At 42.0% G+C, this 17,297-nt stretch overlaps 1 protein-coding gene across 1 annotated transcript; it reads right to left on the minus strand.

The window, feature by feature from the left end:
- Nucleotides 1-230: 230 nt before the first annotated feature.
- LOC124679517 (protein BEARSKIN1-like) lies at nucleotides 231-1,437 on the minus strand. The gene is made up of 3 exons (XM_047215253.1): nucleotides 1,269-1,437; nucleotides 908-1,185; nucleotides 231-797 (listed from the first exon to the last, which is right to left on the minus strand). Exons 1-3 carry the CDS (start codon nucleotides 1,435-1,437, stop codon nucleotides 231-233), a joined length of 1,014 nt encoding a protein of 337 aa, XP_047071209.1.
- Between the last annotated feature and the right edge of the window lie 15,860 nt (nucleotides 1,438-17,297).

The raw sequence follows: 17,297 nt of genomic DNA on the forward strand, positions 1-17,297 counted from the left end.
CGTCCATGCAAACAGATGTACACACACAAATTTATCACCCTAACACTCATACACCAATATGTATCCTTGGTTATTATTACACCAAACAACAAATTAATGATATAGTACATATACACACCATATCCAAAACACCAAAACCAATAATAACATTCCAATAATCAGCTTTTGAAGGTTCCCATGCAGCATTCCTGCATGCAGATGCACTTGTTCATGTGTTGGCGATGTCAAATTTACCTCCCGTAACCCCACAAATCCATCTCCCCGCCTCGTTGGCCGGGGTTCATGGCGCTCATTTGCTGCACCGTGGCGGCGCTCCCGCCGTTGCCGAACCCGTCGATAGCCTGCCACTGCTGATCAGAAGCAGTACCGTTCGTCTGATCTCTTCCCTCGGCCAGCCCATTGGCCGCAACGCCATCACTGCTGCTGACTTCCAGGCCATGGTGCTCGACCGGCAGGCCGGAGAAGTCGTACCCAGCGCCTCCGGAAGCGTCGGCGGCCGGGCGATGGTTGGTGAGTAGGTCCTGGACCTGCACGTGGTGCGAGTAGGCCGTCTCCGGTGGCTGCATCTGGGAGTAGTAGAAGGAGGAGGTGTGCTGGTGGTACTGCGGGTGCATCCCGTGCATGTAGTGGGACGACATGCTAGCGTGCTCGTGGCCGCCCATCGGGGATGACACGGTCATGTGGCCGCCGCCGCCGGCCTCCGCGCTCTGGCTCGAGCTGCCCTCGCCGCCTCCTCCTCCGGCGATCTTAAAGAAGCACTTCTTCTTGAACACGCGGCACACCACCCATCCATCCTCCTGTAATCAGCACGACACAGTCGATCAACCCTATAGCTAAATTAAGCGAACTGCAAGCATGCATCAACACTTAGCACATGATTCTAAGAGAGAGATCGTCGAGGGCTTACGCTGGTGCCGCCCTGGGCTTCGTCGATTTCCTCGAGGCGGTACTCGTGCATGATCCAGTCGGACTTCTGGCCGTGCGGGGCGCGGCCGCGGTAGAAGACGAGCGTCTTGCGCATCCCGATCTTGCGGTAGCTGGTGCGGATGCACTTGTCCCTCCCCGTGGCCTTCCAGAACCCGGCCGTCGTCGCGCGGTTCGTGCGCGACCCCGTCGGGTACTTGCGGTCCTTATGGCTGAAGAAGTACCACTCGTTCTGCGGCGCAGAGCCGATGCGGCACCTCTCTGCACGCGCACCATGGCACACACAAGTAGGACATCAGCAATGAATTGAGCATATCATCATGGCAGAATGGATAATTCAGTACCTTGGAGGTCCCATGGCTCGATCTTGTTGAGGTCCACCTCCCTGATGACCTCGAGGTCGAACTTCTCGAAGCCGATCTTCTTCTTGAGGTAGTAGAGCAGCAGCTCCTCGTCGGTCGGGTGGAATCGGAACCCCGGCGGGACGCCGTTGCTAGACGAGAAGTCAGCCATCGATCGAGACGATCGATGCACGCAAATTAGCTAGGTAGAGCTTTCGATCTTTGACGCGGGAGAGGCATGTAGCATGTATATATAAGCGTGGCCGACCTGCTGCTAGGTACCTAGCTAGCTAGCTAGCCGCGGGAGGGAGCTGCTGGCTGGGAAGAGTTGACGCCGGCCGCCACGGCGCTGGACCTGGATAAAAGTGGTCACGTAGGATGCAAGGCAAGGCCATGATCGTCGAGGCCTGCGCGCGCGGAGCAAGACGGTCAGCTCCATTATTCTACGCCGTTAACGATCCCGAGGCTCCCAGCAGCCTTTGTTTACGGATCGCTTGATTGTTACCAAAGCAAGTGCTACCTAGCTTGGGGAGAGCTGCAAATCCACTAAATACAAATCTTCGATCGACTTTATATACGCAAATTGTGTTGCTATATATACATTAGTTAGAGGGAAGATTAACTCAACCTTCAGTTAATATGTCCAAAATAAAATGCACTATTTTTTAAAGGAAAAGTTGTGAGTGAGCACAACACACCCATAACTTTTTTTTTTGAGTTTTCCCCTTATGTATCTCTCAAACTATATAACATATGGACTTGAAATTTTGCAGGTCACTGAAACATTACAACTAGACTGTTGGGAAAATATTTCATATTTTTTTGCAATCAAAATTTTCAAATATTTAAAATTTTAAAATTCTTTATATATATATATATATATATATATATATATATATATATATATATTGGCTGTCATAAAAATCCTAAACTACTTTTCCTATATTTTAATTGTAATTCAGTGGCTTGCAAAGTTTCAAGTTCAAAGGTTGTATGGTTTTAAGTCACAAAAAAAGAAGCTTGTATGGTTTGAAACATTAAAAAAAGATAATTTGTTTGAGAGGAATCAAAAGAGCCAGCGAAAGAAAAAGTGGGACATGCACCGTTTCTTACAAGTACCTCCCTTAGTAAATAAATTTCCCTTCAAACAAAAATAGCATTAGCTTTACACCTTGGAGTCTTCTGACCACTCTTCATTTGTTATGAAACTTATCTCATGACAAAGGGGTTTATTTGATTCCAAGGGATTTTATAGGGATTTTTTAACACTGGGATCTTAGATCCTTTTCTATATCGGTTGTCTGATTCACAAGGATCGAATGCTACATGAACTTCCCCTGAACATTAGTTTGTACTATGTTTCGTTGATTTTTTTTTTTGCATCTGCTCAAATCTCATTGAAAGTATACTGTGTTTTCTCATGTCTTGTTAAACAAACTAAAACCCCGTAGGATCTTAAATGCATTACCATAGGTGGTTCCAGCATCCCTCCAGCCCGGCTTATTGCCCCACGGCGCAATACTTTGCATGGGGTATTTTCTCAAGGCAATTTGAACAAATATAAAATCATAAGCCTTCAAATTTGTAGTTTGCTCAAGCTTCGAAACGTTCTTGGGTCCGCTATTTTGTATGACATTTCGATACACATTTTTAAACTCATACGAATCGAATAGGGACTAATTTTTTTCATAGATTGTGTGCAATAACATAATATACCCATACCATCCTAGAACCATACGGATAACACAAGAGAGCGCCACGAAAGTATGTTCCGCCCATATTTTGGTTTCCGCATGCTATCTCCGTCATTCTTATCATCAAGAGCTATGCTAGAACTTTTACATAACACCCCTTCAACTCCATACAACTATCTTCATGAAGCCCCTCATATTTTGCAAAATATACCCTCAACTCCTACCACACTACCACCACATCAATTATTATTATCTCTCGACCCATCCGATATACTATGCATATTTATTTAGTTCACACTATTTTTTTTATTATGCATCTTTTCCTGGTCTAAAAGATGCATGAATAAAGATATTACTCTATCCGGTCCAAATTAATGGGCACATCCATATACTATGTATAGTATAAGTGTACTTTTGAGCTGGGCCAATTAATTTGGGTTTTTGTATCCATCAGTTTTTACACATTTTGGAAGACTAATTGACATAAATTTTAAAATCTATGCATAATTAAATTTCATATTATCAACTAAACAACCATTTGTACATTTTCATGACCAAAAAGATGCATGAAAATGACCAAGAAAATAAGTTCTATGTATAGGTTGATATAAATCACAATTTAAGGGGCTCGAAAGCAAAATGGTCTTGCAGTAATACTCAAAAACTATGAGCCCTTGGATAAGATGGAGACCCTGAGTGTGAAAATCGCACTCATGATGTGTTACAAAATTCACTCATGTGACTAATTTAAATTTTCTGTTTGTAAATTTTGATTTATTATTATTATTAATTCACTCTTGGTGATACGGATAATGTGATCATTTTCATGAACATGCTCATGCACAGGATTTTAGGACTAGGAAAAAGGTAGCTTGGGCAAGATCCAATAAGAACCTTAAATGAATTGGGTTCTGATTTGTACTGGTAGTTTCAATTCCTTGACCCAGCTCCAGCTCGATTTTTTTTGGATCTTCAGCTCCAGCTCGATCACTATGTAAATGGCAACTGGCATGCATGAATCGCAACAAACTCTCTACGTTTTAAATACTTAGAGTGAAATCAGCAAAGTAATCATGGGGTTTTCTACTGTGCTAGTTTATTTTACACTGCATGCACCCCATGCAAGGTGCTTTGGAGTCACAACTGATGAAGCAGGGTGGCTTATGTGGCCCAAACACATCGAACCTAGCACCCAAAACAACCAATCTCTCTAGGGATCGGGCACCCAACACATGCAGGCACATTTTTCCCAGAACCTTAACCGGGGTTAATTAGAATTGAAGGATTAGTTGACATCTATCCTCATTCAGTAAAATATAAGAGTTCGGGTACTTCTCCGATGTACCAAACTAAGTCTAAAGCAATACATGCATCATGTACTGGGAAATGAACACATAGCCATTTCCTGCTGCATTCATGCATCTGTGCAATTTCCTTTTTGACAATCCATAGCCATTTTGGATAGTTCTTAGTCGTTGATCAGTCTAGAGTTTAGTTAAGTCAAAATTCGCGCATATATACGTCTAGAAAGAAATTATAATCCACACATACTAAAAGTTTCATGTTAGTTTAAAAATAAACTAAAGGGTAGCGAGTTAAGGATCAATGGAATGATTAGAGCATGTCCTTATTTTTCTGCCCCTTAAAACGTGAGTAGAGGGCCCTGTATTCACTTTCCGCCGGCCGAAAACTCGTCCGGCGTAAAACAGAATCTTACGGAATATTCTGTTTTCAGCGGCGGCGCGCGGGGAAAACGGTTGGGAATTCTGAAATGTCCGCGCGCTCTAGCTGAAATGGGATGAGGGGTTGGCCCTGTACTCAGCCTCCCGCCCCGTACAAGTAAGAGGCGAAGAGCCGCCCCGGAGCCAAAACTGTAAACAATCGACGCGGGAGCCTGTTTTACGGGGTATGCTAGATGGCCGGGTAGCGCCCAGCCCCTTATTTCGGTGGTTATTATACGGGTTTGACCCTTTTAATGGGTCTGTTAGACATGCTCTTAGTCTGAGCGTGTGACCGAGTTCGATGTGAGGCTGAGAGAACTATACACTAGTAGAAAGGGCCTGTAATCCCGGTTGGTAAGGGCCTTTAGTCCCAGTTTTCGAACAGGGACCAACCATCTAGGACTAAAGGCCCTCCCCTTCAGTCCCGGTTGTAAAATAAACCGGGACTAAAGGTCCCGCCACGTGGGCTGCTGGCGCGCGTCGAGGAAATGACATTTAGTCCCGGTTTGTAACACGAACCGGGACTGAAGGTTATTTCGTTATTTTTTTAATCCATTTGGTTATGCTCAGTTATTTTTCGCTCTTTTTTTCCTTTTTTTTTCAGAATTTCTAGTATTTCAGTTATTTAACTAGTTTAGTTTCTAACTACACTTAATCTCTAAAACTACGTTTACTCTCTAGTCAAATTACTTACCCGTGGTCCAACTTCCCGCTCGGTCACCCATCCTCTCACTACTCCAGCACTAGCACGCTTAACTTCCAAGTTCCTTTCCCGTCCCACTTCCAAGAGCTTCGCGCGCATGTTGTGATACTAGTATCATATCAATCCTATTAACATGTTGGTCGATATCACACTTATTTATTATTCGAATTCCAAATAATTATTTTAATAAACAAAACTAATGACATAATAACATGTTGTGGTAATGGTATTATAATTTTATTTTTTAAAATATTAATTTCTTAATTAATTATTTTTAATTATTTATTTTTTAATATTTTTTTGCCAAACTTGAAAATTTTAAAATCTAAAAATTGGCTAACTTTATGGTTAAGTAATAGTAATCTTTATGCATGATGTAATTATTATTTTAAAAAATTTAAAAATATAAAATTCTGAATTTCTGGCAAAAACTAAAATCTTCCTCCTTTCATATTTTTATTTTGAATTTTGAGAATCTAAAAATTGGCTAACCGGGTAAACCCCGGTGAATTCGGATGTAACTCTTTTGCTCTAATGATTTTGATATATTATACGTTTTTTTTCGACGTCGTATGCAAAAGTTAATGCGGTTTTACCATTTTTCAAACATTTTTTTGCAAAAAAGTGAAAATTCAAATTTGTTAATTTTCCCTAATAGTAGGTTGCATAACATACAAGAATCTGAAAAGATTGTATTTTTTGAATTTTTATCATTTTCTTTTATATTTTACAGTGTTAAAAAAAGGCGATCCACGGGGGAGGGGGGTGGAGTGCATGGGGAGGCAAAAAAAAAATCCAAAAACCCTTTAGTCCCGGTTGGTAATACGAACCGGAACTAAAGGGTAGCCTTTAGTTCCGGTTCGTATTACCAACCGGGACTAAAGGCTTTTGCCCCATAGACCACCCATTAGTCCCGGATTGTATTACCAACCGGGACTAAAGGGTCCAAACGAACCGAAACTAAAGGGTTTTCATGATGAACCGGAACCAATGCCCCTATTGGTCCCGGTTTGGTTCAAAACGGGGACATTTACTTCCAGAGGTTTGGGACGAAAGGCCTCTTTTCCACTAGTGATACCAAAAACTTGCGGGGAGCTGTCCTCCTCTATGGTGGTAAACGGCGTGTGCACCTTGAGTGAGATCCACGCCTAGCTCCGCCCGTCACTCTGACGCGCCTCCGCGGCGAGGCTCCCGATGAGAGGCTCGTGCGGCCGCGGGTCGCGCTCGATCTTGTGTGGAGCAGAAGAAACCACCAACAGGCAACAGAGGGCGTCCACAATTCGCGTGGGGAAGAACGAGAGATCGACGCCGATGGTGCCTTTGAGTGAGAAGCTTAGTTATGATCGAGGAGCAAATGATTAGGAGTGGTGTTTACGTAGGTAGGTACGTAGTTAGAACCAAACTGCAGTTCAGAGCAATTTACCGACTCATATTCTTACCTAGGAACCTAGTTTCTGCTGCTGCCTGCTGCCGCCATCAGCTGGTTGCTTCGTGTGCCATTTGCTGCTGCTCCTAGTAATCTGCAGGTGTACGTGTGCTTATTTCTGTGGTGAAACATATGTACTCCGTCTCTGTACCTGCAATGGGAGCTTGTGCCTCCGTACTTGCGAGACCCATACGTCCACGTTGTCCTAAAATTTACATCATATAAGATTCCTTATAGTATGTGACGTCTGAAGTTTATAATTTAACATATGTTAAGTGTTAGCGACCACGGATCAAACTGAGAACTATATATACTAGATGTGCGCCTAATGTTGCATATAATTGGTGAGTAATAACTGAAATTTCTTAACCTAAGCGGGCAATGTTGGCACACGTTTTATGTACCATGTAAAGTTCATTATTGTTATCTGAGGTATGTGATATTTAGAAGATTATTATAATTTTATATAAAGCCCATCATTTGTTTTTGCATTTTTTTTTGGAACATGTAGCTAGTATGATTTTTCACTGAATTAAAATATATGGACATGGGCCCAGGATAATAAAATCCACCCTATAATATACCATAAACTTGTAAAAAATTAGCTTTCCTTAATCATAACTGGTGTCTCAACTTTCATATATAGTGTCGAGACGGGTAAGACGGCTAGTATAATAATGCTACGGGAAAAAGGAAGAAGATTAGTTTCCTTATCAAGTATCCTAATTAATTAAAGTGGATACACGTTGAATACGATCAAATTTGTTTAATGGTTAACCGTGCACAAAGTCAATCATGCAACTCTAGACTACTAGAGCGGTACGTAGGGCATGATTGGTTGCTAGTAGGGATTTTGTGCATCTCGGGCTCCATGATAGCTATGCGCAGAAATGTAACCTTTAATCCACATTGTGCAACTTGTTTGGTTGCTAACAATTTCTACTAGGCATCATTGGGGAAGCCAAGTCCTCGTTGTTTGGTTGCCCAAGAATCGTGTTTCTTGAAATAGACCTGCGTTTGGTTACACAATGTTTCCTGGATACATTAACCTCGTAACTTTTTTTGGTGAGCTTACCAACTTAATAGAAAATGTTCACAAGGTGTTCGACACAATAGAAAAGTAGACGATGACAACTATATATCACATAATCAGCAATGCTAACATAGTTCTAGTGGATGATCAAAGTTCTTGTAGTGGATAATAGTGTTGCACCATGATATCAGGGAGAAATCCTCATGATGCAACACAAGTTCATCAATCGAGTGATTACATAAATATCACCTCGCAGAATATACAGACTTGGCACCAGTTCAGATCAAACATAGCTACTCTGAAAATATACATCATGAACGTGATGTTCATTATCAGCAATAGAACAAGCACGAGAACACACACCCAATGCTCGGGCTCCTCATAGGTAATACTTCCCCAGGAATGCAGTAAACCAAGCCATCTTGTCTCCAGGAACCATTGCGAGATACCTGTTGTCCTGTGCCTTGTGATCCATGAGGTGGCTGAGAGCACGGTGGATCGCAAATGGAGATATCTGAGCTGCTAGAACCGTAAGTGGTCTTGATCTGAGCATTGTTCTTTATGGGTTTGTTGATCAAATCAGCGTCCTTAGGGTGAATCTGCAAGCAAGAGATTAGTTAGTTGTTGATCTTTTAAAAAGTAACGACTTAGTGAATAAACTAGAACAAGAGGTAACGTTCATCGTGCCTTGATGTGGGCAAATTAGGCATCGTCGTCCATTATGGTAGATGTTGTCTTCTCCACCCAATGCACATCCTCAAGCATTTTGATCCACATGACATGAACCCACATTGGTCTTCATTGGCTCAGATGGTTGTAGACCTGGTTGTATCCAACTTGACGGCCACTGAACTTGAGAACATCGTCCGCAATAGCTTTAAGGTGCACCATCCTGAATCCCTTATCCATTGGCATCCTGTTCTTGATAAAATCACACACCCTGTTCATCACAAAGGTGGACAGAGCAGCAAGACATACTGACGAGGTATTAACTCGTCAATGTCTACAGATTGTAGACTTAGGATTTCGTAAGAAGTAGAGGGCAAGTAGATCTCGAAGGTTTCAGCCGACAATGGTGCTCGGCTAAAGATTACGGTGGTTCTGTTGGCAAATATCCGATCCACGTTTCTCCCTCGGCTCGCCTTTATATAGGAGGTGGAGCCGAGACTTTTCGTGTCGTACAAGTTACAACACCCGAGACGTATTGGGCCTTTCCTATTTTGATACAATATTTCTACTACAACTCTATTTTTCCTTATCCGAAGATCCCTTGGCTTCTGAGCCTCCAAAGCTTCGGGTCCGTGGGTCTCATGTCCTCTTCATATAATCTAGGGTACTTTATTCTGCATGCCTGTTAGGCATACCTATGTCAGTAGCCCCCAAGATTTTGCTTGGATCGTAGAGTCGAGTAAAATCTCCATTCGTAAAACTGACTCACATGTTTAGTAAAACTTTCGAATCATAACGAATATTTTGCTCAACATCTATTTGTATATGGATGATGGTAAATGGGACTGGTTCATCTGACGGATCAGGTACCAGTTAACTGCTCTTGTGGCAAACCCGCATAAACCTACTTCAAGCTCGAGTCACTGGACTCGAACTCGGGATACTGACGTAACTCGAGACACGCCGCTTAAGGACTTATCGTGAATCGAATCCCAGCTTTATTTTATCGAGTACCTACCGCGTCCGTCGGGATTTTTCTTTGCATCTGCTGATTCGGATAAAGTGGGGAGCGCATTCGGGTGCGATGCCACACCACACAGGACAGATCCTGGGGTCTTACCTTCGCATTCTTTCGATTCATGGCATTCAGAGTTTTTACACGGCGGACGCGCTTTGAGAATATATTGTCGAGCGCCTTTGTCGGTTGCTGCAATTCTTTATTTTACGAGTTAACTCATAAAACAATATCTTGACCACCCGATAGGAGTACATGATGAGTTACGTGTAACTCGAAGATGTGCGGAAGAAGTTCTTTGACTGCAACTCTGTATTGACTTATCATTTTGCCTTCTTTTTCTTCTTTATATTTTCATCGGGTGCGCGACCAGCGCTTCCGATGGGAGTAGCCCCCGAGGCTACAGCCGAGTGTTTGCACTTGGTTGTAGGTTCAACTTCTATTATTTGTCAAACTCCATATTTTCACCTTCATCGCGTTATCTTACCACAAGTATATACAATACTTCTGATAAGAGTAGCCCCCGAGCATATGAACATGTGCTTGCACTTCTTCCACGTCGCACAAGTGGGGCGCGCACGTCTTCCGATATTTCCGGCACACACGCGGTAACTTCCTTCTGGTAAAAATAAAGTGTAAAGACCATTTTACCACTCGAACACGCGTAAGGCTTAGGATCCTCTCCTTTTCATCCAACGGCTGAGCTCACCGTCTTCCACCTATAAATTCTACCCTACTCCTCACTTTTCCCCCTTCGCTGCGCCGCACATCTTCTCTTGCATCTCTTCTTCTTCCTCCTCGAGCACCTCGCACACTCACCCTCTGCTGCCCCTCGTTTGCTCCACCGCGCATCCACCATGGCTCCCCGAACCAAGCTCTGCAAGAACCGTGCCCCAGGCATCGACGAGCGCGTGGAGAAGAACAAGATCTTTGGATGGGAGAGGTTGAAGCTCTCCACGCAGGACAAACGGCTGCTCAAGAGGATGGGCCTGCTCAACAAGGAAGCAATGACGATGTCAGGCGATGAAAGTTCCCCTCATCCCCCTTATGGTTTCCGGTTAACATTTGTCGATTTCCTCATCCGCGGCTTTTCCATTCCCGTTCACGAGTTTCTCCGCGGCCTCCTTTTTATCTATGGGATTCAGCTTCACCAGCTGACCCTAACTCTCTCCTCCATATCTCTATTTTTGTCAACCTCTGCGAATGCTTCCTGGGCATCCACCTCCACTGGGGCCTGTGGAAACGCATCTTTTACCTCCGCCGCAACAACTCTAAGAACACCATTTATAACGTAGGTGGTGTTTGCATCTGCGTCCGGCCAGAGGTCGGATACTTTGATGTGCAGTTTGCCGAATCCGTCCAAGGCGGGCGTAGGAAGTGGCTTTACGTCAAGGATGAATCTTCGGCTGCCCAAGAGTACGGTCTTGCTCCCTTTGACGCTTCCGACGATATTCAGAGGGGAAAGTCTTGGGATGCAGAGGCTACAACCGAAGAAAAGGCAGCCACTGACGCGTTGATCGCTCGCATCCAAGCGCTCCAAAACGCCCAAGGGGCGGAACTATCGGGTGCGCAAATTATTGCACACTTTTTGCGGATTCGAGTGCAACCTCTTCAGGCTCACCAAAATTCAGCCTCTGTTTTTGTGTTTCTGTCTCTCGGCGGCTCCCTCCTCGACGAAACCATGGGGGTCATAAATATAGGGGTTTTAAGTCAAACGGAGTCTGTGGGAGAAATAATCAGGCGAAACAGATGGTCGATGGCGAAAAGAGGTAGGGTGGCACACCCACCCTAACTGGGCGCGCCACCAATGTTTTTTGGCCTTAGTCCCTCCCCTTGTGAGGTCCAAGCGCTCCAGATGCTTCTCGTGGTGAAATATTGACATCCCCGAAATCCTAGCTCAGTTTGACTCCATATAGGTCCCTAAAAGTGAAAAATACACAAAACACTGTTTTCCTGTTCTGCAAAGTTATAACCCAACTAAAGGGGATCATTGGTAAATCCCCATAAGTCAATATAAAACATGGATATAACATCATATATGTTGCAAATATGTGGGAATATGTGTCAATGAAGTACAAAGTTCATGTATGCATTTTACATGCATCAACAAGCACAAAACCTAAATATGCTAGACTGAACTAAGTGCAACAACAACAACTGAAGTTAATCAAGATAGGCACAAGATATATGAACACATGTGATAGCAAGATATAAGTACTTGAAGCACGATGGTTATCATAAGGAAATTAAACTTGGGTATAGATATAACCGAGACAAGCGGATACGAAGATGTATTCCCGTGTTCCCCCACACAAGGAGAGGCACGTCATGTTGGAGAGATGTGGGCTACCACGAAGGTCTCCTGAACGCCACGAAGACTCACCTTCTTCTCCAAGCCAATTCCACGAAGAACAAAGGCCTTTCCCTTATGGTTAGCTAGCTTTTCCTCCACTCCAGAGATGGCAAGCTCCACAACCACTTCACAAACTAGAGAGCCCTCGGGGTCATATATATATATATATATATATATATATATATATATATATATATATATATATATATAGAGAGAGAGAGAGAGAGAGAGAGAGGTTTTTTGTCAAAATACGTCGGTTCGCGAAAGAATCAAGTGATTTGGGTGATCAACGGCCATAAGAGAGGGGGTGGCGCGCCCACCCTGCCGTCTATTGGGCCTCGGGCCCCTCCAAGTGTGCTTCAAAGGCCCATGTTGCTTCTCCCGATGAAAAAATGACCCTCTCCTAGCTTAATTTGCCTCCGTATAGGTCTCTGAAAGTAAAAAATACACAAAACATGGATTTCCTATTCTACAGAGTTATAAACCAAATAAAGGGGTGTAGGATAACGTTGCATAGAAAACAAAAATTTTCCTACCGCGAACACGCAATCCAAGCCAAGATGCAATCTAGAAGATGGTAGCAACGAGGGGGTATCGAGTCTCACCCTTGAAGAGATTCCAAAGCCTACAAGATGAGGCTCTTGTTTCTGCGGTAGACGTTCACTTGCCGCTTGCAAAGCGCGTAGAAGATCTTGATCACGATCGCTTCCGGCGCCACGAACGGGCAGCACCTCCGTACTCGGTCACACGTTCGGTTGTTGATGAAGACGACGTCCACCTCCCCGTTCCAGCGGGCAGCGGAAGTAGTAGCTCCTCTTGAATCCGACAGCACGACGGCGTGGTGTCGGTGGTGGTGGAGAAATCCGGCGGAGCTTCGCTTAAGCGTGCGGGATGTGGTGGAGGAGAGATACCGCTAGGGTTTGGGGAGAGAGGGGAGGCTAGGGCGCCGGCCAAGGGCAGCCCTAGGTGGTGCGGCCAAGAGTGGGCAGCCCCCTCCCTCTCCTCCTCATTATATAGGTGGAAATCCCCAAGTGTTGGTATCCAAATCTTCGAATAAGACCCCAACAATGAAACCTCCCATATGTAGGGAAACCTACCCAAGGTGGGAATCCCACTTGGGGTGGGATTCCCCCTTCCATGAGGGGGTTGGCCGGCCACCCTAGGGGAGTCCACCTTGGACTCCTCCCCTTTAGGGTTGGCTGGCCATGCAAGGTGGAGTCCCTCCGGGACTCTACTTTCCATGGTGATTTCTTCCGGACTTTTCTAGAACCTTCTAGAACCTGCCATAAATGCACCGGATCATTTCCAAACTTGGAGTATGACTTCCTATATATGAATCTTATTCTCCGGACCATTCGGAACTCCTCGTGATGTCCGGGATCTCATCCGGGACTCCGAACAAATATTCGAACTCCATTCCATATTCAAGTTCTACCATTTCAACATCCAACTTTAAGTGTGTCACCCTACGGTTCGTGAACTATGCGGACATGGTTGAGTACTCACTCCGACCAATAACCAATAGCGGGATCCGGAGATCCATAATGGCTCCCACATATTCAACGATGACTTCGGTGATCGAATGAACCATTCACATACGATACCAATTCCCTTTGTCACGCGATATTTTTACTTGTCCGAGGTTTGATCATCGGTATCACTCTATACCTCGTTCAACCTCGTCTCCGACAAGTACTCTTTACTCGTACCGTGGTATGTGGTCTCTTATGAACTTATTCATATGCTTGCAAGACATTAGACGACATTCCACCGAGAGGGCCCGAGTATATCTATCCGTCATCGGGATGGACAAATCCCACTGTTGATCCATATGCCTCAACTCATACTTTCCGGATACTTAATCCCACCTTTATAACCACCCATTTACGCGAGTGGCGTTTGATGTAATCAAAGTACCTTTCCGGTATAAGTGATTTACATGATCTCATGGTCATAAGGACTAGGTAACTATGTATCGAAAGCTTATAGCAAATAACTTAATGACGAGATCTTATGCTACGCTTAATTGGGTGTGTCCATTACATCATTCATATAATGATATAACCTTGTTATTAATAACATCCAATGTTCATGATTATGAAACTAATCATCCATTAATCAACAAGCTAGTTTAAGAGGCATACTAGGGACTTCTTGTTGTCTACATATCACACATGTACTAATGTTTCGGTTAATACAATTATAGCATGATATATAAACATTTATCATAAACATAAAGATATAAATAATAACCACTTTATTATTGCCTCTAGGGCATATCTCCTTCGAGTCTCCCACTTGCACTAGAGTCAATAATCTAGTTTACATTTGTAAAGATATAACACCTTGGCCTTTTGGTGCTTTATCATGTATTGCTCACGGGAGAGGTTTTTAGTCATCGGATCTGACACGCTCAGAAACGTATGTATTTTGTAATTCATTTGCGTCTCAACGCATCACTCATTTCCAAATGAGTTGGCATTAAATATGTTTGATCTTCGGTGGAACCTTAATTCCGCTGTCTCGAAATATGTCACTAATATTGTCACACACAATATAGCTTCAAAGTTCCGACTCGTCTGAACTACACCAAGTTCTCAAAGAACCTCTTGACTTAACATCCTTTGTCATTGTCAAAATAATGACATACTCGCCTTCTTTTGTAGAATCCGTCACAATATTTAGAACTCTTCTAAATCTAGCATAGACAACTTCTAGCTCATTGCGCTACCTTTTAAACAACACTTAGTCTAATTTGAGATTGAAATTATATTTTATATGTGACAAAACCAATATCGGTGTAACACCTTACAGCGATTTGTTTGTCATTTGTTCATACAAAAGTATATATATATATCCTTAGTTCTTCTAAAGTACTCAAGGATATTCTTACTGTCGTCCAATGATCATCATATGAATCATTCTGGTATATGATCATAACACTTTATAGCACATGATATCTGATTGTGTACATATTATTCGTGATCTATAATCACTCATGTGTTTTTACTCATTGAGTGTCAGATACTCTCAAGTCTTGTTAAACCTTCACATGACAAGAACATTTTCTTAATATTTCTATATTGAACTACTTCAATATCCATCATATGTACTTTGACTTAAACTTATTTATGTGTTTCAATCTATCTTCATAGATCTTGACACTAAATTTGTTTCGATCCATATCCTTTCATTGAAGTTAATTCTCAATGAAACCTTTTTAATCAAGTATATAATTACATCATTTATAACCAACTATATGTCACCTACATAAAGTATTATAAATGTGTCTTAGCGCTCCCACTTAATTTCTTGCAAATGCAAGCCTCTTCATCGTCTCCGATGAAATCAAAAACTCTTTGACTATTTCATCTGGTGAAGATTCCAACTCCGTGATACTTACTTCATCCAATTGAAGCTTGTATACCTATCTAGTATTCCACGGACCAGCAAAACTCTTGGTTGTATCTTGTATACATACTTCGTTAAGTAGTGTATTTTGCCATCCTACTAGCATATCTCATAAAAGAAATATGTAGTGATTACTAGAATAATCCACATAGACTATAAGCATTGCTACGGAAGATCTAATCTTATCGTATTCAACTCTTTGAACTTTGTCGTAAACAATTTTTCGATAAGTCAAGCTTTCTTCAAGGATATTTCATCCAAGTCTATCAATTTCATAGATCCATTTACTTTCATAAAGTATTCATCTAACTTGGATTTCATGGCGCATGGCCATTTTAACGGAGTCAGGGCCCATCATAACTTCTTTGTTTTGTAGTTGGTTTATCATTGTTCAAAATCAATCCTTTGTCCACAAATCATTTATTTGATCACAAAGTAAACCATACCTACAAGGTTCAATATGTACTTCGATCTCCATGGCTAAAACACTTTGTAGTCATGAGAGCCATGATCGTCGTGGCCGCTTCCGAAACCAATTCCGATGTCTGCGCTACTCGATCATTATGCTCAGGTTCATAAACCTTATCAAATTGTATTGTCCTCCCACTCAAATACTTCACTCGAAACAATTTCTCGGAAATAAGAAACATTGACAAACACTTTTGTCTTTGTCTCGTGGGAAGAATTCCCAAATAAATCTCTGGGATAACCAACAAAGACATTCATCCGATTTTGGTTGACTATTAGGGTTTATACCCATGCCATAACTTGTATGGTGTCATTTCAACAGATCATGATGATGCTCTATTCAGGTGTAAAAGCGGTAGTCACTAAAGCATAATCCACAAAAATATAATGGCATCAATATTTTATCTCATCATTGATCCAACAAAGTTTGGATATATCTCTTGGATACTTCATCATCACTATGATACTCCAAGAAACGTAAGTTGTAGAACAATTTCATAACTCTCTTAGATGTTCGCTAAAACTCGTAATTCAAATATTTCCACCATGATCCAATCATAGATATTTGATTTCTATTACGATGATTTCCACTTCATACTGAAATTTATTTGAATCCATTCAAATGTTTCAAACTTCTTCCTTATTGAATATATCCACATATATATACTCAATTCATTGTTGAAAGTTTTCATGAAGTAGAAGAATCTCCCGCACACAACTATGCCCGATGAACCACATACATCATCATGTATTTTTCCACTAAGTTAGTTGCCCGTTCAACTTTTGGCCTATGAACGGTATTTTAATCATTCTCTTTAGAAAAGATTTGCAAGCGCCAAATGATTCAAAAATCAAATGACTCCAAAAATCCATTTGCATGGAGTTCCTTCATGCGTTCCTTTCTAACATGACCTAAATGGCGGTTCCACAAATAAGTGGAATTCAAATCATTTGCCTTATGGCATTTTAGCGTCGGTGTTATGTATGTGTGTTTCACCATTAAGATTTATAATAACTTATCCATCGTATATGGAGTAATGTCATAATTTGAACAACTCATTGTTTTCATTTGACCAGAGCAAAATAACAATTATTAAGTTCTTTATTATAAATTCTAAGGACTAGATAGAATGCTAACGACGAACATAATAACACTTTATTTTGTTCCAGTCGTGCATTCCTATCATATTCCTTGTCGACCACTTAGGCCATTGTATTCTTGTATTGCGTTGTTTTGTATGACACTTCATACCAACCAATATAGTACTAATACCCAAGAATTTCTTAGTGTGACTTAACTAGGAATATAACCATAACATGTATATCATTTATATACACACGAGCTAGACTTTCTAGTCTTTTCTTTTCTTTTGCCAAAATATCTTTTGCGGTTTCTCTTTTAGCTTTCCTCATTATTCAGAAAAACACTTCAACATCAATAACTTCTAGGTTTGTTGGTCTAATACCAATAACCTTGAGGTTCTTATTTTGAAGTTAATCATCATATGACAAGTGTTCCAGATTTCACTATTAGTAACT

Source organism: Lolium rigidum, chromosome 7 (assembly GCF_022539505.1).
Source record: "Lolium rigidum isolate FL_2022 chromosome 7, APGP_CSIRO_Lrig_0.1, whole genome shotgun sequence".
Lineage (NCBI taxonomy): Eukaryota > Viridiplantae > Streptophyta > Magnoliopsida > Poales > Poaceae > Lolium > Lolium rigidum.